Here is a 26,621-nt window from a genome sequence, read left to right on the forward strand (position 1 = left end):
TAGAAAAGATGTCCATGTCTACTAATAATAGATAATTCTTCTGTCACAGAAGAATCAGGACCCTCTCCTTCCTTGAAATCCCTGTGCTCTGTCTCTCTGGCTGAAGTAGCTAAATTTTCTTGAGAAATTTTGCTCTGTTGAAGTAGAAAAGATTCTGTTTAATAAAGATAAATCTACAAGAATCATCTCTCTCGTTATCTGAGCAATATCTAATTATCTGTCCTCACTCAGACCAGTACGCATATATATTGCAATGCTGAAGGACCCTGAACAGTTCAGATAAAACTAATTTGGCTGCCGTTTCAGCCATCCTCCCGTTGGTTCACAAGAGCATACTCTTGCTTTTGCCTAATGGGTATACTCTTCAAGTGGACTCCTTAAATTCAAAATCTAGGTCATTCCTGAGACATTACCTACATTGTTAATAAAACAAGAAGTCATCCAGTTGAAACCTGATGTCTTATAGCCTCTTTTGTCTCTTCCAGTTAAAAACTTCTTTTATAAATGACACCAACCTGTTTGAATTAATGAGGATCAAGTATTCCTGAGTCTGCATTTGAAATTTTCCTGAAATCACTGCAGAAGTTCATTTAAACTAAACATTGCATTTACTCATTGGGAAAACCCTCAGGACTCCCTCTCCCGAATTTTGTGGACCGGTGTCAGCTCCCTGCACTGCAGTTCTGCTTCTGAAAATGTCACCTGACGGTAAGCGCCCGAGGAACTGCAAACACGTGCAGCAGCGGAAGGGTTAACCAAGGGAGGCCGCGGTGTCCGCCATGGGCACGGCCTTGCCCTCCGCTCTCCAGTCGCTGGGGCTGAACGCCCAGCGCCAGGGCCTCGCCGGCGGTGCGCAGCGCCAGCTGCTCAGTTGCCTGGCATTTCCTGTCAGTGTCGGTTCCGGGGTCAGCTGCAGCTCCCAATGTCTCTTCAGGAGGTAGCGGGGGCCGAGGAGCTGGTTTTCTATGTGAATGGGAGGAAGGTAAGTGCTGCAGGGAAGGTGCGTGGAGAAAGAGGAGCTGCTGTTCCAGAAGTAGTCCCAAGGAGCGTGGGGGCACAGATAGCGTATGGTTTCCTCAGGCATGGGAGTATATTTCAAATACTCACATGAAGCCTCCATGAGCATTCCTTCCCTTTCTGCTTTCTTCTTGTTAAGAAGCAGAGTCAGTCTTGTAGTAGTGTTACTTTAGTTGGCTAATTCTTGGCTGCCCACAATAGGTACAGTTTGAAAGGGGGAAGTAGCAGAGGAGGATGAATGTGCTTACAACATCCCTTTTTAGCTAGCTCTTCTGGGCTTGGGAAAAAGCATGTCAAAGTGAAAGTTCAGAATGGGCTTTCAACTGGATATCACATTTAGCTGGTGAGCAAACTAGTTTCTCATTCACAGATGTCTGGTTTCTCATCTTTGAGAAAAGATTTTCAGACACATATCTGAAAGTCAGTAAGACTCGGGTGCTGAACTCTGGGCTACAGGCCAACATTAAAGATGATACTGCAGGAGCAGAATTAAACTGCTTATTAATTCARTGCAGCCAAAAGGATTAGCTGACTCTGAACAACAGAATAAGAAATCCTCTAATCAAACAAGAATGTAGGCATTTCTTTTGCTCTGTGTTGGTATAGTCTATTAAGGCAAGTGAATGTTTATATAAATCTAGAAGAAAAATGATACCTGCTGCTATCCTTACAGGCTTCCTCTAATGTTCATCCCAGTAGGTAAAAGTGTCTCTAAAATCTGCAAATCATTAATTCTTTATGCCCTGTCAGCTCTGTTGTAATAAAGCCTTGTTGCATTTTTATTTTTAGTGTGGTTCAAGACAAATTCCTTCAATATGACCTTTCACTGAGCAGGAGTTGTTTTTAGTAGTTGCAAGCTGTCCTGACACTTTCTTCCTGGAAGCATATCTGTTGGGGAAGGAATTTCTAGGAGGAGGCCGAACTCTCCAGTCTTTGGCAATTAGAGTAGTTCTGTGAGAGGGAACCAGGGGAGGAGGAGGATTTTCTTCTGAGTTTGTGGTAATGTAGTCTGTATGCTGAGTGAAAAGTCTTGCTTTCTTAGTTAAAGCTTCAGTTTCCTTTCTTACTGCAGATAATAGAGAAAAATGCTGATCCTGAACAAATGCTGTTGTCTTATCTGCGGAAGAGACGTATCCTTTTCTTGTTTGTTCCTTTAAGCCACTCATATGAAAGCTTTATTCAAGCAAAATTCTCTTAAATTCTAGTTAAAAAGCAATTAACCAAGTTAAAGAAGTTGTGACTTCCTTAAGAAGATAAAACAACTGTATTAGATGATGTGTCCTCCTTAAGTGAAATCTCTTCAGTGAGCTGCTGTATTTTTAGCCTAGTTTCCTAAACAAACAAGAGTTACATAATCAGGCAGTATCTGTATGTGTGTGTGTATCTCTCTGTTCCTCCCCTACGAAAGAAACTTAAGAGTGTTTTGCCCAGTATGAATAAAATTTGACAGGGTAGGAGTCTCCAAGTTTTGTGAAAGTCTCTCACAGGAAAGGAGAGATACCTTGCCATGAGACTCTGAGTCTGCTGGAGTTTTGAGGTGATCTGCCTTTTTCTTGTGATAAGCACTCCAGGCAGGTTTACAAACTCAAAAAACAGCTTTTAATAGTAAATAAATATGAAAAAGTAAGTTTTTAAATCAGAGGAAAATAAAAAATTAATTAGGTAAGACAGAACAGAAATTGTAAGAGCTACAGCTCTCACCCTGCCCACTGTGTCTTTGTAGACAGGTTTCTTTCCTCCTGGCTTGGTTTCAGTCTATGGCTCAGTGATTTTCTGGGTTGATCCAAATTTTACACCACTTCCTCTGATCCACTTCTCTCTTTCTCTTTACCTTCTTTGCTCTCAAATGTTCTTAGCAGTTTTACAGGATCTGCTGTGCCACAAGCTTATTCCCAGTATTCATGAAGCTACTTGCATAATACTCTAAATATGGTATGTGTAGGAWCTCGCAGCCAGGAGCAGGGAGCAAATGTGGGGAAAAGCAGAATCTCACCTATTTGGCAGCTTTCTAGGCTGTCTCATGAAAAGTACCCCCAGCGGGGAAGTCACATATACCACTGCTGTTGTTAGACACTAGAGAATTCACATAGGAGAGAGTATTTATACATGTCTCAAAGAAAGAAAAAGCTTAAGTTGAAACATCTTAATTACTGGTCAGTCATAAGCACAGTTTGGAGGAAAGTAGGTTGCTGAAGTTCTGGTGCTTACAAAATTATTCTTTAGTAGTTTGAACAACTTCAAACTCAAACTACAAAAAAAAAAATAGTTCAATACCAGCTCCATCACAAGAGATGCAACCTATTGGTTAAAATATATTGGTGAGTGAGATAATCTAGGTCCCACATCTAATTCTGTACTGACTTGCTCTGGCACCTCGAAAAATCATTTAATCTTTCTGTATCATTGTACCTTGCTTATAAAAAGAATGTAAAATTAACTTGTCTTTTAGAAGCTAGTTAGTGGTTTCACCATACAGTTTAAATGCCAGCTTAAAGTATTCCTGCCCTCTGCTGCTCGTGTCTGTGTGATGGTGTGCCATCGCCTCAGATGTGCCTGCACAACTCTTTCTGAGACCACTCTGTTAGCCAGACTGAGGAACTGATCCTTTCCTTAGTAAGCATCCAAAAATAGTTAAGCTAACATAGCTAAGGGGAGAGCTGACTTTGGTAAAGAGGAAAAAAAGGAGTGGCAGGGAACAAAGACAGGACAGGCATATCTTATGCTGATGTTGCCAAACTCTTCGTAGTGTGAAATGATTGTCTGAGTGATCCTGAGGAGCTTGAACATCTTCCAGTACTGTGTTTTATGATTGCAAGGTGCAATATAATACCTATCTACGCATCTTTTGGGGGAGGCTAAATGCTATAGGAATTGGAGCATTAGGCTACTATTAATAACTGAAAGGGCAACTGTGAAATAACAAATAAATAGAAGAGCAAGAAGGAAAGAAACTGCATCTTAAAATGTATTTGCTTTATCTGACAGAGTAGGGTGTCTGTGAAAGTGCTTTGTAATCAGAAAAAGTAGTAGAAATAAGAGCTAAAGGCAACACACTCCATCTCAAAGCCTTTCTGAAAGTGAAGAACGTTAACCCCAAAAGTAACAAACGTTTTTCTTTTGATGATGTGTGAAAAGAGAAAGGTCTTCTTGTCCCTCCATCATTCCCTGCTCCTGGCAGAGAACTCTTTCCTTACCTTGTGCCCATCTTGGAGTTCCTCAGACCTTTCTGTGTACTAACCCCACTCAGACCATCAGAAAACTAACCTAGTTAAACTAGCTTAGTAAGTAAACTAACCTAGGAAAAACAGATGATGTTGGGAAGAGGAAGGTCAGAAGAAATAGGGAGTTAAGCATCTTCCTTTTGGTGGCTGTAAACCATTAAATCAGCTGTTTGTGGAATCACAGCCTCAAATTGGCCAATGTTGCAGTTTCATGGGAGTGAGCACTGTGCTCCTAGAAATGTGATTTTGCCCATTATGTGTTTTTACCTTTCATATTTTCACTTTGAAAGCGATTTTTCGCTTCCGGGTTTCTGTCACAACTTACTCCTCCTCTTCAAAGTAAGTCAGAATCAAGTTTTCTATTTCCTTGATGGGAACAGGATTTTGGTCACATCATTTCTTAACTTCAATCTTATTTTCACTGAAAATTTTTAATTCAACATAGAAAGGAGTCTTAGATATATGTGATTGTACCTAACCAGTTATATATTCCAAAAGTTCAGGAAAAAGGTGGTCCTCCAGCTTTGACAGAATAAAGGCCAAAACTGAAGCCTGATTTTTTTTTTTTTCCCTAATGGCAGCACTTTCAGTCCGTCTTACAGGAACTAAGTATGGCTGTGGAGGAGGTGGCTGTGGTGCCTGCACGGTGATGATATCAACTTATGAACCAGCTTCCAAGAAGATACGGTATCCTTAACAGAAAATTTGGAAAACTCTACACTGAATTTTATGACTGTAGATACCATTCCCAGATACAAAACTGTAAAAACAAAGTTGTAAAATCTGTACTTAATGGTAAAAGAATGCAAAGGTAGGGTCACTTTAAACCAAAAGAGAACACTGTACAAAATACTGTTTATTCAGCCATGTTATGGATTTGCTGAAATTCATGCTTAAATGTGTAATTTGCTCATATGCTAACAGCTCCTGTGAGGGCCTTTCTCTTCAGGAGGCATTCGTTTAACACCCTTCATGTTGCCCAGTGGAACTGAGCTTATACCTGCAGTTCTCTTGCGTGACTGACAGGAACATGGGACAACCAGAGGTTTGAGTTGGATCAACCTAGACCTTTTAATTTAATACTGAACACTCCCAAAAGAACCCTGAAGGACTTTGAAATTCAAAAAAATGAGTTTCATTAGGCTCAAAACTAGAATCATTTATTTTAAATTGAGGAAATTCCCAAGTGGTTATGTAAGACAAAATAGAAGTAAAATGGGTAATAAACAATTGTCTCACTCTGATCTTGCAGGCTTGGTTTCAGCCATCTCAGTGGCTTTCTGGGTCACAGCAAACCTGCATCATCCTCTCTGGTTTCTAGGAAATTTGTTTCTGTCAGCTCAGAAACTTGGTTCTGGGGCTTATCTCCACTCCTCACAACAGTCTTTCAGTCTTTCTGCTGTGCTGCAGAGCTTCAGCTTCTTGCTGTGGGTTTTCACAGGACAGCAACATTGTCAAGAGCTGATGCTTTCTTACTGCAGTGTGTCAGTTACTGTTCATATAGCAGGATTTCAACAGCCCCCCATCTCTTGAGGTCAGTGTTGGCTAGTCTCATGCATGGCTCTGTGAACAACTTTTAATTTTTTCACTTTTGATTTTCCATCAAAAATATGTGTTCATCAAAATGTTCAATGGGAATCTTTCATTGTCAATTGAGTACATTTTTAGGAAAAAGTCAAAATGTTCTTTTGACAATTGCATTACATTGGAATGCATTGCAAATGAAAATGTTTAGAGTTATTATAAAAGTTGAAAAGAATCAGCGTGACACTGTTGAAAAGAAACATATCAGCCACTGTAAAACAAAACATTTTATTGTTAATGATGAAAAGCTTCTCAAATTTTTCATTTTGGTATTTTGTCCCTATTTAGAATATTTTTTAACATGAGAATTTCCTTTGGATCAGRAATTCAGATTCCAAATTATCAGCAGTAGTTCTTCTTTACTTCCTGCAAAGGACTACACCAGCTCTCTCCTCCCCTTCATCCTCCTCCAAAGCACACTTACAAAGGTTGCTCATGGGCAAAAGAGATTAGAGGGCAACTGGAAGAAACAGATGTATTAAGGAAGATACAAACTCTCCAGAACTGTCAATATTATTTCCTCATAGATGCAGTTATTATACTGGGGACAAGGCACACTGCTAGTATGTAATCCCTCAATAAAACTTATTGTGGTCTTATTTCAAATGATGGTAATAACTGCTTTGTAAGTGAAAACTCTGTCATGATTTACCACAGCATAATATTCCACTATCTTTAAGCTCCCTGATTCTCCTTTATATTCCAAAGACATTATTCAGCAAATGCCTGTCTGCTTCCCATTTGCTCCTTGTACGGTACAGCAGTCACCACAGTGGAAGGTGTTGGAACTACAACAACCAGGGTTCATCCAGTTCAGGTGAGAACCCAGTGTCATTGTGTAACAGCATTACTGATTTCTTCCTCCATGTGGACTGGATTGAGTGGCAGTGCTTTAAGGGCACTGAGATTTCATATGCTGATTATTATCCCTGAATAACAAAAGACAAAGATACAGTTGATCAGGATGGATGAGACATGGCTCATGATGGATCTTGCTGTAGTGTTGACAGCCTGATCAAATAATTGGTACATAAGAGTTGGAGTGTATCAGTTCTGTGCTCCATTTGGGCAAATGATTTATCTGGACAGTGGCCCTTAACTGACGTTTTAGGATAGATAGATCCATAAAAGTCCACTGAAGGGTAATTAGCTTCCTTAATAAGATGTGCTTGGGCATTACACCCAAAATACTTATTCTTGTCTGAGACTGGCTTACCTAAAAGGTCTACATTACTATGAAGACAGCACTTATTATCACTTTTCTCATATCTGAGTGGGTTCATTAGGATTGTGATGCACGCTGGAATGAGGGCTACTTGTGGTTTTTAATTTCAGGAAAGGCTTGCCAAGTGCCATGGCTCCCAGTGTGGTTTCTGCACCCCTGGAATGGTGATGTCCATATACACTTTGCTAAGAAACCACCCAGAACCCACTTTGGAGCAGATAGCTGCAGCCCTGGCTGGTAAATATTGCCACTTTTAATTTGTAGATACGTCCTTAAACCATTTCTTCCTTCTGATACTCTGTGTATGTGAGTGCCAGTCTGTGTGAATACATATATGCATACATTTAAATTGTGCTTCCCCACAGAGCTGGTTTTGGTACTGTATACAAACCTTGTATTCCCTATCACTCCTGGAAAATGAAGCATGGAAATATGGACTGTTTCAGGGATACATGTTCAATACATCCCCATATACATCTTTTGAAGTATTATAAGTCAGATGTGCAAAAAATTAAAGCATATTGGAGAAGTAGCTGCATCTGAATATCTCTGAGATCCCATCACATCTGGAGTAGTGAATGTCATAAGCCTCACAGAAGAGCCCTTTTTGATAAGAATAAAACAGTCAAATAAGGGACAGTATCATGCAGACCCCCTTCACTAAGGATAAATGTGAATATTTATTGCAGGAAAAATAACCTTCTGTCATCTGTTGTGTTCTAGAATCATAGTAGAGCCAAAGGCATTTCCTGTTCCTATGAGATGAACTAGATGGAGGTATAATGCTATCCTCCCATGCTGTTAAAAATAAATTGGAGGGAGAAAAATGTTTTGAGTGGGTGAGGAATCTTCTACAATCCTGTATCTCCTGTATGCTGAGCTGTAGTCAGCCTTCCCTCTAATGCAGGTCTCAAGTATTTCATACTCCCCTTGAAACAATGTTTTTTTTCCTCAGAAGGTGCTGGATGTTAGGTCTTGTGACACTCTGCTCTTTATTGTCTTTCAGAGAGCTAACACTTAAGCTTCAAAAATAGAAGCCTTTTGTAAGGGCATGACATTAAAACCTGCACGTTTTAGAACGAAACTTTTTCTTACTCGTTTCCTTTTTTCAGGGAACTTGTGCCGCTGTACTGGGTATAGACCGATCCTAGATGCCTGTAAAACCTTTTGTGAGGTAAGGATGATAGGAATACTAGATCATGCCTATTAGTACTCACCATATATTTATGAACTAATGTTTTTCCTATGGAGACAGGTGCATGAAGAGCATGACTTACTGTAAAATACAGTATCTGTATATCTACAGACCATCATCATTTTATATTAAGGTCATATCTTCCTTCTGTTAAGAGATGCAGGTTTTCTGTCCCTGTAACACAAATAAGGTGTTTAATGGCCTAACTCATAGAAAAAAACTGTGATTGACGCAAATGAAATTGGTGTCTAGCCTGGATTGCAAAGAGTAACCTGGAATAACTTCATGTGCTGTGTTGTGGATCAGCACTGGCATAAATAAGAGCAGAATTTGGATTTATGTTCTTTATCATGTAATACTATGTATCAGACCTGCAGTGGAAGAAATGAGAGAGTGAACTGTGGGTAAAACAAATAATTCAGACTGTCCTGTGTGTGCTCTCACAAGGCCAACTGTGTTTCATACAGTACATGTTGTATGTAGTATTTTGTATTAAGGACTTTAACATGATAATATTTTAAGATATTTTTTGAGTACCACTCCTTTAACACACAAATCCTTCCAACTTAGCTTATTATTAAGGTTCATCCGGAACTTTATTGAAATGTAAAGATAGATTCTTACTGGCTTAAGTGGATTTTAACGTACTGCCATTCTGGAAAGTATTTTGCTAATGGAATATTCCTATTTTAGGAATCAGTTTGCTGTCAAAGTAAAGCAAATGGAAAGTGTTGCTTGGATCAAGAAGATGATTTATTTGACAAGGGAGAAAAGGTGAGATTTTAAGTATTTTCACTCTATTTAAATATAAAACTTGCACAACAGAAAATATTGCATTGCTTATTTCTTGTAATTAAAATAAATGCAGTATATGTTGCCATTTTTATCCTTCACCTGTTTTGCCTTCTTCCATAATGTTACATTTTTAATCAGACATTGTATTATTTTTGTCAAGGAACTTGAAGATATTTCTAAAGTCTAAGGATTGTTTGTATATACTTGTATGAGGAGGAGATCATGTAGCAGATAGTTGGTAGAAGGTGGTTTGGATCTGCATACCTGAGACTCAAACAATTCTTCAAATTCAGGAATATTAACATTCTCATATTGTGATTACTGAATTATTGAGAAATCAGGACATATGTGGAACTATCTAAAATCAGCGATCAGTGATGATCTGAATGTAATCAATGACGATTTTTTAGGAGGCTCGCTGCTGGCTTGAGTCTGAAGAATGAAATACTGCTAAAATCAGTCATGATCTTATTTTTATATCTTATCCATGTGAATGTTTGACTTTGTTCTCAGTTTTCTTTTAATGATATCTGATCTACTTCTCTGCCTTTTGAGTACAGGTAGGTTGGAATGAAATGAGCTACTTCCTTATAATAGGACTATAGGAAGCTTGTAGTTAGTCTTTCAGTTACTTGCCTCTACACTCTCATTTCTATTAGAAGTGAGCTTTGAGAAACTGTGGTGAGACTGCTTCCCTCACCTCAGCACCTCCAACTGATGCATGGTATTTTAGCACCAAATCCAAAGGCTAATCAAATTATTAGCTTTCTACTGACTTCAGTGGGACCCTTACAAAAAAAATTTTTTTGTATGGAATTAAGGATGCAGAAAAAATTGTTCTTTACTTGTTTTCTATCTTTTTAAGGTTTGCACCAGACTCTTTTCAACAGATGAATTTCAGCCTCTAGATCCCACCCAGGAGCTTATATTTCCTCCAGAACTAATGGTAATTTGTATTGCTTTTAGACTATTCTTCAGCTTTACCTTTTCCTTAACAGTGGTCCCTAGTTCAGGGTTCATTCTGAAGTCCTGCTTATTCATAAGAAGAAATGTTATAACATCTTTATATCAATCCAAAATGATACTCATTTTTTTCAGTGGGTTCGCTGAATAATCACTTATAAAAGATAATCATATTGAGAAAATGGAGTCACAGAGTTGAGCATGAGATGAGAAGACAGAGAAATAACCTAAAGTGAGTTTTCAGTGCAGCACCTGGAGATACAAATGCTTCTCCACAAACTGGATGGCAAACACTTTATAGCATTGGCAAAACAATGCAAGTCCCCATTTCGTGGCTTAAAAGTTTTGCTGAACTTTTCTCCCAAAATGTCAGCCTCAGACCAGACTGGGGTGCACTTAGCCCCAGTGATTAAAGTGTGACAAAGATATAAGTGGCTGAAATAAGGGTACTGGAAAGGAAAGTGTCAGGCATCCTTAATTATAGACAACAGTATTTGCTCTAGAAAGACTAAAATCTGTTTGCATTGCATTGTTGTCAAGGTATAGATCTCGAAACAAAACTTCTCTATAACTAACTAGCTGCTTATGGAGAAAAGTTGAAAACTTTAGGTCAGGAGTTCCTGACTCTCTTATTTGTACCACCACTAGTTCACAAGCTATTTCCGAGTGGTCAGTGAACAGAACAGCCAGACACATCTACATGAGTGTTTAATGTACGAAGAGATGCTGCTGCTGGTGACCTCCAAGCAAACTAATTGTATAAAGCCCTCCCTAAGTATTTTTTAATTGTTTTTCCATTCATTTCAGCAGGTATAGGATCTATTCCTACACTTTTTGTTTGGGGGATGTTTATTATCGATTGTGTTTACTAGCCCATTGGAATGAACTGAAGACGTTTCATCCATGAAGTATAAAAATTTCATCATTGTGTAAAAGACCGGCACAGCAATACCACTTCTGTCCTGTTTTGAAGGATTATGCAGAATGCCATCATTTAAGGCCTTCCCTTGATCTCCAGTTGAGTGTAAGGTTTATTAGACGCTGCCACCTCTCTATATGTCTAAATATTTTAATCTGCTGTATTTCCCCATCAGAGGATGGCTGAAAGTCAACCAAAAAGAACTCTGGTTTTCCGTGGGGAGAGAATGACATGGATTTCTCCTGTAAGCTTAGATGAATTACTGGATCTGAAAGCTACCCACCCCAAAGCACCTCTTGTGGTTGGGAACACCAGTGTGGGTATGTACAATCAGAACGGCTCCTGTTGCCATAGCTTCAGTGTGCATAGGAGGAGTAGGGCTACATTTATTTGTGCTTTTCCATCCCTAAGGTTAGGCTCCACTGTTAAAATTGCTATTATGGAAAAGTAGTGATTTTTTTTTCTTTTGTATAAGTGTTTTTCAATCTGATAGGACCTGAGATGAAATTCAGAGGAGTACTTCATCCAATTGTTATTGCTCCAGCAAGGGTTCCAGTTCTGAACTTGGTGAAATGCACAGATGATGGTTAGTAGACTTTACTTTGTTCAGACATGTGAGATTCCTCTGCAGTAAGGAATGCTGATCCATTCTATAGKGCTGAAGGTGTGAATTGTTGTATAGTGTCTTTGGTTCTCTAGTCATGCCTAAGCATGCTTGGTTCATTCCTGGATCAAGGTGACTGTGGCCACTGTCTGCATGATACAGAGATTTGTCTTCATGGCACAGTACAGTGCTGATCAGGAATACTCTTTTGGGTCCCGTTAGCCATATTACTGCGAGGATAATTATCCTGACAATACTGCTTCTGGTGCTAAGTCATGCAGCATTTGCTTTTAGATTTCTGTACCATGCTGCATTATGTAGCATAGACAGACCTATAGTTAGCAACATTGCAGGTTTGTCTACATTAGGAAAAAAAAGGCTGTGGTTAATTTGGGATAGCTAATATGCATTAACTAACCTAGTTCTCAGCAATGACAGTGTTAATTATTGTAGAGTCACACTTTTTGCCTCAATTTATATATTTAAGATCAATACAGATAATTTTTTAAATTTAAGTTAAATCAGTTTGTAATTTTAAAATAAATCTGATTGAATTTAGAAATAACAACTATAAATACATTTAAACTTACTATGATAGTCTAAATTAGTTAAATATAAATGAAGTTGTGCATGCTTACTGCCAAAGTTTTAAAGAAATCAAGCCCTAAATGAAATTTTCTTATTATATGCCTGAAGCCAGTTTTTTTGAAGTGGTAAACTGTATTTGACAGTTCTGTCATTGCATTTAGAATATCTTTTGCATTTCAGTTCAGTCAGCTAGTTCAGCTCAATGATTAGTTTTTTCTTAGCTGAGAAATGATTGGGAGTTGAGAGAAGCAGGGAGACTGTTTGCTGCCTCTTTTAATCTACCAATAAAATCCAGTTATGATGTTTTGATAAACTTCAATACACAAAGTTTAATATAATTTACTTGATTAATAAAAAGCTATTTTTAAATGATATATTTTTTATTTGTATTTTGACTGAATCCTGGTGTCCACTCAACATTTACACAATTCATAATTAAAATCCTGTTAATAATTTTGAATACAAATGCACCATTTGCCATTTTATAACATAAATATTAAAAAATATAATCGAACAAATATAACAATTTATAATTGCTCAGATAAATGTATACAGCTATAGATTGTCTTTTTAGTGGGAGAAAGAATACCATATTTAGTGTTAGGACTATTTATTCTGTTGCAGATAGTGCCTACTTGTTTTTTATGAAAATAACTAAAGTGTACATGATACAAAGAAAGATCAAATTATGATGAAAATCATGATTAAAAATAGGAAGTACCAAAATGTTGAAAACATTTTGAAATTGATTAAGTGCTCAGGTGAGGTTTCACCCGAAGGTGGTTCAGTCAAAGCTGATGCAAGGGAAGCGGTGGAAATGAGCAGCTGCAAGCAGGAAAGGGAGTTCCCTTTTACTAGAAGTGAGCCATTAACTCAATTTAGATATTTCATGAAACTTCACCCTCAATCTCCTGAATTAAAAGGTCACTGTCCCTTTAAAATGCAAAGGTCCTTCACCTTATAGCTGTCCATGCTGCACATGAGTAGTTCTAGCTCTATAATCTGAAYGTGGTTTAAAACCCGGCTTGTAAAACAATGCTCACATTATACTTTTATAATATTTTGGTTACAGGATTAACTCTAGGAGCTGCCTGCAGACTCACTCTAGTGAAAGACATCTTGACAAATGCAATCTCAGAGTTCCCAGAGGAGAAGACAAAGATTCTCCGTGCTGTCTTGCAGCAATTAAGAACTCTGGGCGGAGAACAGATAAGAAACGTTGCTGTATGTTGTGTGTTACTTGCAATAACATTTGCACGAGTGAACAAAACTATATGAAATTGTTTCTGACCACATGTGAAACTTGCATTCATTTTTAATTCTGTTTTTACCTGTGAATTTTTTGTCAATACATCTTTTTTGAGCTTTTGATATGTGTAATCTTGCATATAATCTTCATGGTGTATTGCCACTTAACATAAAAATGTGATGATGATGGAGAAATTTGACAAATTTCCGTTTTTTTAAAGTCATTAGGTGGAAACATTGTAAGTAGAAAATCAACTTCAGACTTGAATCCCATTCTGGCAGCTGGCAATTGTATGCTCAACCTGGTGTCAAGAGGTAAGAAGAGAAATCTGGTCTCTCTACTTGTGCCAGAAGTGCAGGATTATACTGTGTGGGGGAAGGGGGTGAACCTACAGCTGTGAGTGTTTGTTAAGGAACTCTCTTCCCACCCGCATGCAAGATCACATCTGCAAGGGAGGGAATGTGCAAACTAAGAACATGTCAAAAAGCCTCATGTCAAGGGTAAGCATTCAGACCAGTGAAATCACAGGTACTTCTATAGGCGGTGAATTACTAAAAGCACTCATAAAACCTCACAGTTGGAGAAGCTATATACTGCCCTCTCCCCCCCCAGTATTTTTCTGTAGTTGATGCTTTGCCCTTGTTTTAAAATTACCTTCTGGCCCTGACAAGATCTCCTGCTTCTCCTTCCTCCCAGATGCTTCCAATACAAGAGCCACTAGTCCAGCTCCTTTTTCCATGCCCTCCCCATTTCCTCAGTTTCCTTCCATCATTGTTTATACTCCCCTCTACTAGCTCCATTCCTTGTGCTCTACCTTACTGTCCAAAAGGCTGGTGAAAATTTTGGTAAACGTGGGCTGTGCTTACAGCTGTAAACAGGGTCTGGTGGCCTGCAACTGCATGCTTTCCTTCCCACATGGCGTATGCCCTTTTTGCCCTTGAACCAAACAGAACATACGTTACTGTTTCAGGCCCTGTAATACATCACGCAGCACCCTGAAATACAAATTCTTTACAGGTTTGTGTCTGAGCCAGGATTTCTTGGACCAGATGCGCAAATAATTATGCTGTATTGTTTCTGTGATTTTTCTCCAGGATAGTTTGACATTGAAAGGTGGAATATCTGTCAAAATGTCCTGACAAGTGACAATATAAACAGTTGCATCTTCTCAGTGACTCCAATGACATACCTACTTATTTGAGTGATGAATAGGATCACTTGCTGATAACATCTTTCTGTTAACCTGGGAGAACCTTACAGCTGGGAGTGGATTTTAGGCCTCTTCACAGGTCTTTAACATATTTCTTTACCAAATGGTTGTCAGTGACATAAGAAAAGGAGGTTGCTCAAGAAAAGGAGGTTTCAGAAACACTATTAGTTCTTAGTATTTATCTTAGATCATAGTGTAAGAGAATATGTATCCTCCCAGATACTGGCAAGCTTGCAGGTGGGATTGGACAATAACTTTTTTGCATGTAAACCAAGTGTATGGAATTACAAAGGCAAGAACCCAGAAACTGCAGTGCTGTTCTTTTTATCAGTGTTACTTTTGAGATTCATGCTTCGACCAAAAAAATTCCTTTACTAAAGTTTTGCAGTCACAGTAGTATTTTAGGAATGCAATTTTAATACTAAATGATATTCTAGATGAATAGGTTACAATGTCATCATTCCATATAACATGAAAAAAACCACTTGCTTTAAAGCAGCCACTCTTGAAGTATCAAATCCTGTGAATGTGAAAGGAGTATCTGAATATCTGAACCACTTAAAAATGCTRCAGAAGATTGCCTGTTTATAGGAAGCCTTGGGACTAGGTCAGGGCTATCACAAGATAAATACTGTTTAGTAACAAGAAATCATTTCTTTAAAAAAAGCATTGGATCCATTATTCAGCATGTGCAAAGTACAAAGGGCACAGAAGATTAGTAAAAGATATACTTTGACTTCATCTGACAAACACACAAGGTTGAATTCTACACTAGTGAATTGTTGTGGCGTTCCATCTGTACAATGTGAGGTTTGTGCTGCTGTTTTTGCAGGATCACAATTCTAACAGACGTAGTTGTGCTACTAGTACAGTTGCAGTCAGACGAAACAAAACTGCTTTAGCCAACAGAGCTTGTTTAATTACCAAAATCAGTTATATGAATTGAAGTATATGCTGCATTTCCACTGGGAAGGCCTGCTGACTTAACTGATGTACTGATATTGGCAAACACCATGTAGCATTAACCCACAGGTTAAGTGTTCAAAAGGCCCTTACGGTTTTACATACCTCTCAGAATCTTGTCCTCTTCCCATTTGAAAATCCTATCTTTAATCTTATATCTCATTGAATGATGAATCTTAGTCACTTTCAGAATAATCTACCAAAAAGAGAGAGGAAATGGCAATGGCATTTGTTCCCTTCAGGTCTCCAAGATCTGTTCAGAGTCTCAGGGCAAAAAAAAATGTAACTTTCCTTTTTTCCAACAGTTCTCTCCCAGTTGCCTTCCTCACTCCCTGTGCATTAGCAGGAAAGGTGGTGATGACAGCAGCTGCAGAGATTTGGAGCAGGTTGACAAGTGCAGGGGGAGGGATCAGTACAGCAGCATCAGAAGGGCCAGTTACAGAATGGGGATCATTACCTGGGCTCTGGTGTTTTGATCCTACAGAAGACACTTTTATTTCTAGAGCATACCACTGATGAGATGGTATTTAAACTCTAAAGTCATTATTTCACCAGGAAGACTGCAGTTATTCCTTGCCAATTAAAATGTGATTGATGTATGCTAATTGCACACTTACCACTGTACAGAAGTTTCTGTTTTGTTTTGTTTTGTTTTTAGGAAGAAAGCGACAAATTCCTTTGAGTGATATTTTTGCAGATGGAGCCAGTAACAATACCATTATGCCAGAAGAGATCTTGGTCTCTATCTATATCCCCCATTCTAGAAAGGTAAATTTCTAATTTGTTTATGCAGAGTTAGACACTATTAAATAAAGAGCCCAGGGGTGGGGTGGAGGGAGCATAATCCCTATGTTTAAAGTCACACTATTATTGCTCACTTTCTGAATTAACCTTGATCCTGCCCATGCTATACTATCTCCCAGTTTAAGCCAAAAAACACAATTCAGAAGGTAGTTTATGATATGCAAAGAGCGACATTCAGATGAAAGATTACCCCAAAGTGATGAGGGCAATAACTGTTGGCAGCTCATTACAGAAGGGGGTCTTGGACAACCTGCCATAGTCCTCACCCAAGCAGGCTGCCCACCTATGATATGATTGGCATTGGTCAGGTAAGCCCTGTCGTCTCTTAAGGATTTTGGCTGAAAAGAGATAAGATTAACATATTCATGATGCTTCCATAAACATTGCTGAACTCAGTAATAGTCTTAAGGTGGTACTGTGTTTGCAAGAATGGATATGGGATCTTATAAGAGAATTATGGGCCATATCATTTGAGAACTGAAGTTTGGCAATACTTTGAAGCCTTCAAGCTTTGGTCCTGTTCTAAATACAACCCCACTATCCTCCTCCCCTGCACAAAATGCCTGTTTTCCAACTATCTACTATGAGAAGGTCATGGTCATCTGAACTGTGTGAATGATGGAAGATCAGGTCGGGGCTGCTAGAAAATCAGGGAAGACAAAACCACTGAAAGGTCAATAGGAGAAAGTGAATGGTTGAATGTTTAGGAAGTGGAATTTGTGTGCTTCATTTTTTATTCTCTTACTTCATATACTGCAATAATAAGTTCTGCTTTCAGATACTTATATGCATGCAGGTTTTCCACTTCTGTCTATTCTTGCTCAGGGCGAGTATGTCTCTGCATTCCGACAAGCACCACGACGAGAAAATGCTCTCCCAATAACCAATGCTGGGATGAGAGTTCTTTTTGAAGAAGGCACAGACATGATAAAGGATTTAAGCATTTTCTATGGAGGTAGTGTCTCAACCACAATCTGTGCAAAACAAACCTGTCAGGCACTTATCGGAAGGTACAGTATCAATTTTTCTGCCTTCTCTACATCTCTGGATAAATGAATTTTGGCTTGCAATATTGAGATACAGGGTGTACTGTCTTGGAGCGTGAAAGTACACAGATTTCATGTGCCTAGCTGATGCCACATATGCCACATTCACATAAGTGAATGATTTGGTCAAGCCTGAATGATGACATTTCAGGATTGTTACATTTTGAAGTCTGTGCAGACCTCACAGAAAATCTCACCTTGTGCCAGTTCTTACTTGACTGGGGTCGCCATGTGTTGCTGATGTGTCATCTCTGACCCTGTTGGCTGTAAAGAGACGTACAAAGGGGGTGCTACTTGATTACTATCAAAGGAGGCAGTGACAAGAACACTTAGGAATGACTCCCCAGTAAGAGAACATGGCTTGGGCCTCCTTTGCTTACTGGGTTCAAGGGTTTTAATTTGGTCTAAGGTGATAGCTACCTAACTTGAATCTCCTCTGCTGCTGGGGGAGATAAATAGGGGATGATAAGTCTAGTTCAGTTCAGCRTTATCAGCCAACTGTTAGTGGCAATCAGAATTTACCACACAGACTGCTGTTACCAGATTGCAGCTTTTCCTGTGTATCACAGCTGAGGTAGATGATGGGGAGGGATGTGAAAGAGAATAAGCCAGTGACTTTACATATTTTGCCTGGGAGTCTTTCTCATACCTAATGGGCAAATTAGGAGAAAATGAGAGCCTCGTTTAAGCACCAGAAAATAAAGGCTAAGATGTAAATTCATGGCAACCGTTTTTCCTACACAATAAGTAACTATGTTCTGAGTTAGATTTTGAGGAATCTCGCATTGCTGGTTGGTATTTATCCTGTACTAGTAAGGTTCTCACTGTATAATTGCTTGTTGTGGTTCAATTGTTAGGTTACAATTTCCATGAAAATGTTTTTCAGAATACTTGAGTCTTAACAATATTAATGCTTTTGTTTATATTGTGACAATCCTGGGAGCTAGGTAACACACTAGAGTTGTTTCGTACATATTAGAGGTCAGTTCAAAGTTTGATCACAAATGAAAATGAGGCTCTGTTAAAATTCTTTTAAGGTCAATGTGGCCAGTGGGAACATTCCTGTTCAGTTAAATAGAGTTTGGGTTAGTCCCTAAATACATTAGTCTGTCATAAAATGTAGCAAAAAATGATCTATAAAGAATTCTTTGATTTCAAAGGAAATTTTACCTGCTCACTAGATTAGAGGCAAGACTGAATTCATTCTTAAACAACTCCCAGAACACAGGGCTGTACTAGTAAGAGTCTAGCCACTGACAGAGCATGTAAAGGGTTTGAGTGAATGACCTGAACTGTGTAAATACTCCTTAGTGCAATTATCCACATAAAAAAACAGCAAAAAATAAATGATTCAAAAAAAACCTTTAAACCATCCTTTTTTCAAGGAGATGCCTTGGATCAAGTGTCTGTCTTAAATTTTGGGCTGGTTCCCTTTCTTTTCAGTCAGTGTTTGGTTTGGCAAGTTCATTTGCCTTTTGGATTACATTTAAATTTGGGAACCTTGGACCTCTGATCATCCAGACCTAGTACAAAACACTGGGGCATCCTTCCAGCCTGTAACTTGAGTTTTCCTTCCAAAAGACATGAAGGCACATGGGTGTAACTCCGGTATGAGTTAGGCAGTGAGGTGTGAGATATGAGCAGTGAGATAGGTGGATGAGATATACATGGTCAGTTGTGCACCTGGACCCAAGCACTGAGAAATGTTGCTGGATTCCCTAGGTGTGACAGTCCCTTACTACTGTTGCTCTTGAGTCCTTCAGTTTGGCTTTAATAGATACAAGGAGTGAGAATTTCAAGTGTGCTCAAGAACCTTAGGAGGTGTGTGGGGAAAGTTGTCATTGCACTCAGTGCTGTTGACCTAAGTGACGTTAGTTCCGTGAGCAACTTTGACCTAGTTCAAAGCTGCAGGCCATCATTAAAATCGGTATTCTGGCTTTATTATGAACAGGATTATGCGTATGGTACAAAGCTATTAATGTAATTTGTATTTAATTTTTTGATCTTCAGTCCCAGTTTGTTTACATATGTGTTGTTTTTCCTGACAGATACTGGAATGAGCAGATGCTGAGTGAAGCTTGCAGACTCATCCTTAAAGAAATTGCTCTTCCAGGCTTAGCCTGGGGTGGGAAAGCTGACTATAAGAAAACTCTGATAGTCAGTTTCTTTTATAGATTTTTCCTGGAAGTATTGCAGTCTTTGAAGACAATGGTAAATGAGTTCTCTATGTTTGTTTTTGTGCAAGCAAATGGTGCAAGTTTTTTGCTGTCTGTTGATGGTCACAATTTGTAAAATGTGCTTTGTCTGTCTAGTGTTGTCTTAGGGAGCAGATCTACCAAAGATTGTGAGCACCTAACTCTCAGTGAGACTGTTAGAGAGTTAGATGCCCATTTAACTTTTAGGTGCCCAAATATCTTTACCTTTGACATTGGGCTGTAAAAAAAAAATTGAGCTATGTTAATGCAACAGTATATCAGTACTGATCTCCCAGACCCAAGGAAAACATCCATGAGGTCATATGCAGCCTGTCTGTTGTTCAAAGTGTAAATAGCCAGGATACAATAAAGGCTTTGGTAACTTTGTGTTAAAGCAACCATCCTTCTGGTATGAGTTGTTGACTGGGAGGAGAGGACTCAATAAAGTTCATTGGCCCAATATTTTCTAGCTGTGACTTATTTATTTTTGTCCCAAAATCTGTTCTTCTGAGGAAAAACATCCCTTTTGCCTTTCTCTTGTGTGTTTGTGTGTTACCTCAAGCTTCTTCCTCTGAATTACCATTACCAGGAGGGATTTTGTGCCAGTTCTGATCAGACTGCAGAGCAAAGCTCTTCTGACTATCACTGTTTTATGTTGCTTACTTAAGCAATGCAATACATTTTTAAAGATTATTTAGTAAAGTTCATAACTCTATTTTAGAATTCTTATTTTAGAGCCTTTCTAACTTTTTAACTGAAGACTTGAAGGAATTTTCTACAAGAAGAGATTGTATTTGGTGATTTTGGTTGTTAGCTTTTTAAATTGAAATATGAGTTTTAATAGTAATTCAATTCCTTTTCAGGACCCTTGCCACTATCCTGGCATACCTATGGAATATGGCAGTGTCCTACAGGATTTCCAAACCAAAATGCCACAGAGCATCCAAATATACCAGGCAAGTGATGTTATGTTATTCTAAGATGGTTTTATGCTTTATAAGACTTTTGGTAAAAGGTCGTGGTTCAAGGGGGACCCTTGCTTTGAAGCTCAGATACAAATTTTCCAAAGGATTGAGGGCAACAGGCCTCAATAAAGCATTTGAGTGCTTGATTTTTATGTGTATCTAAATTATAAGAATCTTGTCTGTAAAAAATAGATTCATGGGTATACTGAAAAGTTCTTCTAAAAAGTTCACAAAAGGTAAATAAGCATAACAAATGCCATTTTAGCTTGCTTAAATTCACTCTATCAGAGTGTGCAACCCAACTGGAAAAATTTTAGAAGTAAATTGAGAAGACTGAAAAGTCCAGATCTGTAGATATCTCTATAGTATTCTTATCTCAAGATATACTTTTCCTAGCCCTTAAGAGAGGGCTCTCAGCTCTTACTTTAGATTTAGGAATCAATACAGAAGTGTTTGATGGATGCCTGTGCAAATTAACAAGAGTGTTCAAGGAGAACTCAGCAGTAGAGGACAGCAGAGACCAACTCTTGGATTTTCTCTTGGCAACACTAACCCTTGTGAATAGATCTTAGTGGGAAGCGTATCCTGGAAGGCTTTTTGATATTTTGATATCCTCATAAAGACACAAATAAAAATCTCAAGTTTATGAAAACCTGAATAAAATTCAGATGAAATCAAGGGAAACACTTTTGTTTCAATTTCAGATATCTTTAAAATAACTTTTTGCTATAAACGATTTTAAATTTAAGTCATTATCTCCAGCTTCCTTTTGAGTTATCTTCAAAGGAAAGACACTGGATACTTGTAAAAGGGGCCAGTATTAAAGGAACTAGTTCTTTGTGACCATCAACAATTTATCTCCCAGCTACAAGAAAGTGACTGAACAATGGAAATGAATACAATTTGTTATTCAGATCAGCTGGCACAGAGCAACACAAATTATTAAAAATGCAGAAAATCAGCTTTGTCCCTTCAAATTTCTGTCTAACTTTTTCAAATCTCTATCTTATGCCTCAAATTCTTCCTCAGAATGTTACTAAGCTTTTAAAATTAGGGAAAAAAGAATGTGTACCCTGAAAGATTAACTGTCTTGTCTGAACAGGTATTTAAGTCTTCTATTAATGAAAAAGTTGGGATGATTTTAATTAGACAGTCATTTGAGGAACTTTAGGAAGTCAAGTGAAAAATGTCTGTTTCTTGTCCTTGGGCTAATAGCAGACAGTGTGCTAGAAAGTGCAGAAGGGAGGAACGTTTAGCAAGAACACTTGTGTACTGGAAGCTGTAGGAGAAAAAAGGTTTTGATATCTGAGCAAATAATTAGTTCTAAATGTGAAAAAGGAGAATGTTGGTGTGATCACTGACTCAGAAATCTGAAAAAAGATCTGGAAGTGAGCAACAGTTAACTGATGTGGCAGAATTAGCTGGCAAAACTGAGTTAACTGCAGGAGAGATCTAGCAAAACAAGGTTAGTAAAGCACTAAATTCAAACACAGGTGCAAAGGAATAAAATTAAGAAGAAAATATGTAAACAGCATTATCATGCTGTTTTATATGGGTTCATTTTAATCTTTCAGGGAGGAAGAAAAATCCTAGGAATCACTGCAAGTAGCTCAAAATGTAACACTGGACACTGTTAAAATACAGAGCAGAAGCTAGTGAGAATAATTCAGAAAATTATCACAGCCTCATGACACCAATCAATAAAGGAGGAGGCTGTCCTTCTGAAAAGGAATGTTGTTTGTGTCATTTTGATGTAAATGGTTAAGGAAAAAATCCATGTAGACAAACCTTTGCAAGGCTGTTGGAAGACTCCTTAAGAGAAGAAATTAAAGAAATCCTCAGAAACAGCAGTCAAGTCCTGCATCCTAATCTGTATTCAGTATTGAACCATAAGAGGATACTATGAACAGTTGTTTCTTCATCCGATTTTCTGATTAATATAAGAACAATAAGGCTATTCTTCTGTAACTGGGGATTTTGGTTTTTAACCGTACAGGACATAGAGCCAGGTCAGCCTCCCCAAGATCCTGTAGGACGTCCTATTATGCACCAGTCTGGAATTAAGCATGCCACAGGTGAAGCACTATACATTGATGACCTTCCTTCTGTGGACGGGGAGCTCTTTCTGGCTGTTGTCACTAGTTCCAGAGCTCATGCTAAGATTGTGTAAGTGTTCAAAGTGTGTCTGAAGGAAGTGTTGCTATGAAGTGCTGAGATCTTTAGAGCAGACTAATGAAGTCAAGGTACATGTACACAGGACAGCACCCCTGATACAAGCATTGGCTCAGGTACTGGAAGTCACTCTAGTGTGGCAATATTGTCAAACTGTTGTCTACTGATCTAGTAGAAGGCTCCAGTTGGGCTTCCATATCTCATGCCATATTACTGTGGTAATAAGGCTGAACTGTTTCTGATCCATAAGCCAGTTTACTCATTGCTAGCCTAGGTACCTCCACATAGTGCTGTGCTGTGCAGTGCAAGCAGGCACCTATTTCAGCTTTACCAACATAGCTTTGAAATCTCAACCCTRCTATGATAAAAGTTGTTCAGGATGTAGGAAATAATGCTGCAACATTGCAGCTGCAAGGTAGCAAAGCTCAATGTGAGACCTTATAGGAGGAGAAGATGATTCTCTTTTGAAAGAAAACCCATTTCACTCATGCTCTCTTCCTGACCCACACAAATGCCAGGATATGTTTATCTTAGCAGTTTGTTCTGCATTCAGCCACCAAGATGCACATATCCAAGTGGTCTACCCAACATTCAAGCACCAAGACATGTGTCCAGGTGGTCTGATCAGAATTCCTTGTGATGACAGAGAGGACTGGGGATGCGACCTAGAGAGTCCTTGTCATATCCCTTGGCTTATTCTTCGGTTGGTGATAATATGCTGGGTTTGGATGTGCCTTTTTGTACCCTTTAGGAGCTGACATCCCCCCATCTCTATGAGTCAGTAGGATTTATTCACTCTCCTTTGTCTTCTGATCTGGATGTCCTGAGAAGATACCTGTATATGTGTTGGGATCTTGATGACCTGCTAAACTAGATGCCAGCAAAATATGCCATTGTTATAGCCCTTCTGCCATTCCTTCTGATGCTTCCACACCCATACATTCCCATTCATTCTCCATTTATACCAATCATACCAATTCTCTACATGAACACTCTGTAGAATTCTTAGTTGTATCCATTTGATATCTCTGTAGGCTGTGAGGTCTTAAAACAAAAAGTTGCAGTTGTAGCATAATAATTGTGCAGTGATTTTTTTAATTATTAAATCAATGCAGTTTAGACACTCTAATGGGCCCATGACTTCCTTAGGTCTAGAGTAAGGATCTTCTGGAAATTAAGCAAATTAGTATTTTTTTAATTTTTTTTAATTCCCTTTGACCTAGACTTCTTGATGTGCCAGGGAGAGAGGGAAGAGACATGCCTGAACCTATGTGCAGATTCTGGCCATACAAGAAACGTACCTGTTTTGGGTTACCTCCCTATGTGCAACACTTCATAAAACTAATGAATTATACTTCTTTTCTCCCACATCCCAATAAGGTCTATAGATACATCAGAGGCCCTGAAAGGACCAGGTGTGTTTGACATCATAACAGCTCATGATGTCCCAGCCACAAATGAGTTTTACTATTCTAATGATCCAGAGATTGTATTTGCAAGAAACAAGGTATGACTGCAGTCTTTTTTTTTTTAAACTGATTTTCTTCATTTTTAATTGATTTTCTTCAGTCTTTTATAATGAAATTTGACCTGATGAGTCTGGAATTTTTGTATTGTGTATATGTCAGGGAACAGCTGTATAACAAGGTAGCTTCTTGCAATTTTTCCCACTCCCTTATCAACTTCAGAATAACTGATGTGCATTGCATTCTGCCTAGAAAAATATATAAGTCAAAGGAATACAGATGAAACGCGAATCTCACAAAACCATCTGAGTTGTTGGAAGAGTAAATTTCACTGAAAGTTAGGGCAACTTAGGCTCTCAGGTCACTTATGAATTTTTTGAATACCTTATTTTCCTTTGTTCCCTAGTTATACTGGTCTTTCTAATAATTTGTTAGCTTCAGGGATGTTCATAAAAGACCCGAGTCAAAACAAAATTGAAAAAAAGGAAATGTGGATAGTGTTTATGTGAAAGAATAATTTCAGCAGGACATGTGGGAATCACTTGAATACGCTGTTCTATTAAGTGATGTGTATTTTACAGGTGATTTGCGTTGGTCAGATTGTCTGTGCTGTGGCTGCAGATTCAGATGTTCATGCCAAACAAGCAGCTGCAAAAGTGAAGATAGAGTATGAAGTATTGGAGCCAGTGATCTTGACAATTGAGGTACTAATCACTTTTTTACCTCTTGCTTTTTTTTTAAATTTATTCTTTTATGTATTTAGGCAAGGAAACTTCACTGTTCACTTACTGTTTTTAACACGATATTCTAAGGAAAAAAGGTGAACRTGAACATCCAATTCATCAGTCCATCACTCTCCCCCAAAATAACTTTTGAACCTGTGGGACAATTTTGACCACTAGTGATGTATAGGCAACAATCTCAAAATTATTAGGGTCCTGTAAGCTTCATAATAACATCAGAGTAGAGAAAAAAAAGTCTTTTGATGTTCCCAGTGAGGAAAAGACAGTGAGCACTCTGGCAGTTTCTAATTTTTATTTTGGTACCAACCCTTGATCAATCAGCATATGTGTATTGGCTGAGCAATCAGCTCCTGATTGTCAGTAGTATTTGCTATCTTTTTTCCAGCTAGCAAGCCGAAAAAGTTGGGCTGGAAATACAGGAAGTGTTAGGGTTATGTGGGGGGAAAGATGTTAAGGATACGGAACATTTTGGAAGTGTGATGTGGGAGTCATAGGGGAAATGGAGTTATGATGCGTTGTTGAAATGGGTGGAAGTAAGGAGCAAAGGACACATTTGCAAGATTATTGTGTGCTCTCTTGGTCACTTGCTAGATGTGTGGGAGGAAATAGTCCATTGAATAAATTGTATGAGCTCCCTTGATAAAAATGCTACCATTAATAACACAAGGTAAGTCAGGAAAGCATTGCTGGGAATCAATAGATAAACTCATCAACAATGGCAGTAAAATGATGAAATAGAGTTGTTCGCTGACTCTGGTAGCAGGTGGTTCAAAAATCTGAAGAGGATGGTGTTCTCCCTGAGAGTAAAATGCCACTATAAACTGAAAACCTTAAAAATACTCAAACTGTTTGTCTTTTTCTCCACTGCAGGAAGCAATAAAACACAACTCATTCTTTGAGCCAAAAAGAAAACTAGAACAAGGAAATGTTGATCAGGCATTTGAAACTGTTGATAAAATACTTGAAGGTAAATTGTAGAATATGTTTGGTGAGAAGAAGCTGTCAATATTTGGATTTGTCTGTTTCTCTTCAAGTGCCAATTCTGCCGTTTTTTTCCAGTAATGTCACATATGGCCTTTAGGCCTAAAAAACCTCTTGGTCCTCTGGAAGAAAGTGTGATTAAATCTAGTGGTCTTGGGGTCCTGATGCAGTCAGGCTTTCTGCCTTCTCTGTCCTTGATACAGAATCATAGAATCACAGAATAATTTAGGTTGGAAGCAGGTCATCTAGTATAACCTCCTGCTCAAAGCATGTCCAGTCAGAGCAGGTTGCTTAGACCTGTGTGCAGTYGAGTTTTGAATATCTCCAAGAGTGGGGATTCCACAATCTCTGTGGGCCCCTGTTCCAGTGTTTGATCACCCTCATGGTTACAATTGTTTTTCTTACATCAGGTTGGAATTTCTCATGTTTCAACTTGTTTATTGCCTCTCAGTCTTCCACTGTGCACCTCTGAGAACAATCTGGCTCTGTCTTCTCTATGCCTTCCCATTACTTAGTTGTAGACTGCAATAAGATCTCCCCTTACCCTTCTCTTATGGCTGAACAAATGCAATTCTGTCAGCCTCTCTTCATGCATCTGGTGCTCCAGACCCCTGACCATCTTGGTGGCCTTCTGCTGGACCTGTCCAGTGTGTCCTTGCTTTAGACATGCTCCAGAATGCATACGGATGTGCATATCTATGCTCTATTTAATATTC

General features: G+C 38.6%; 1 protein-coding gene across 1 annotated transcript in view; it reads left to right on the plus strand.

The window, feature by feature from the left end:
• Positions 1 to 911: 911 nt before the first annotated feature.
• The window catches only part of LOC112969295 (aldehyde oxidase-like), a 42,813-nt gene continuing 17,103 nt past the window's right edge, over positions 912 to 26,621 (plus strand). Inside the window, 20 exon segments of the mRNA XM_026072439.1 lie at positions 912 to 982; positions 2,090 to 2,147; positions 4,829 to 4,925; positions 6,531 to 6,639; positions 7,158 to 7,284; positions 8,160 to 8,221; positions 8,936 to 9,016; positions 9,903 to 9,983; positions 11,095 to 11,239; positions 11,413 to 11,505; positions 13,184 to 13,335; positions 13,581 to 13,674; positions 16,192 to 16,301; positions 17,163 to 17,347; positions 19,432 to 19,594; positions 20,442 to 20,534; positions 22,540 to 22,709; positions 24,096 to 24,222; positions 24,763 to 24,885; positions 25,795 to 25,891. Of these exon segments, the coding sequence (XP_025928224.1) occupies positions 923 to 982; positions 2,090 to 2,147; positions 4,829 to 4,925; positions 6,531 to 6,639; positions 7,158 to 7,284; positions 8,160 to 8,221; positions 8,936 to 9,016; positions 9,903 to 9,983; positions 11,095 to 11,239; positions 11,413 to 11,505; positions 13,184 to 13,335; positions 13,581 to 13,674; positions 16,192 to 16,301; positions 17,163 to 17,347; positions 19,432 to 19,594; positions 20,442 to 20,534; positions 22,540 to 22,709; positions 24,096 to 24,222; positions 24,763 to 24,885; positions 25,795 to 25,891 (2,227 nt within the window). The 5' untranslated portion in view covers positions 912 to 922.

The sequence above is a fragment of the Apteryx rowi genome, unplaced genomic scaffold, assembly GCF_003343035.1.
Source record: "Apteryx rowi isolate R43461 unplaced genomic scaffold, aptRow1 scaffold_342, whole genome shotgun sequence".
NCBI classification, from domain to species: Eukaryota; Metazoa; Chordata; class Aves; order Apterygiformes; family Apterygidae; genus Apteryx; species Apteryx rowi.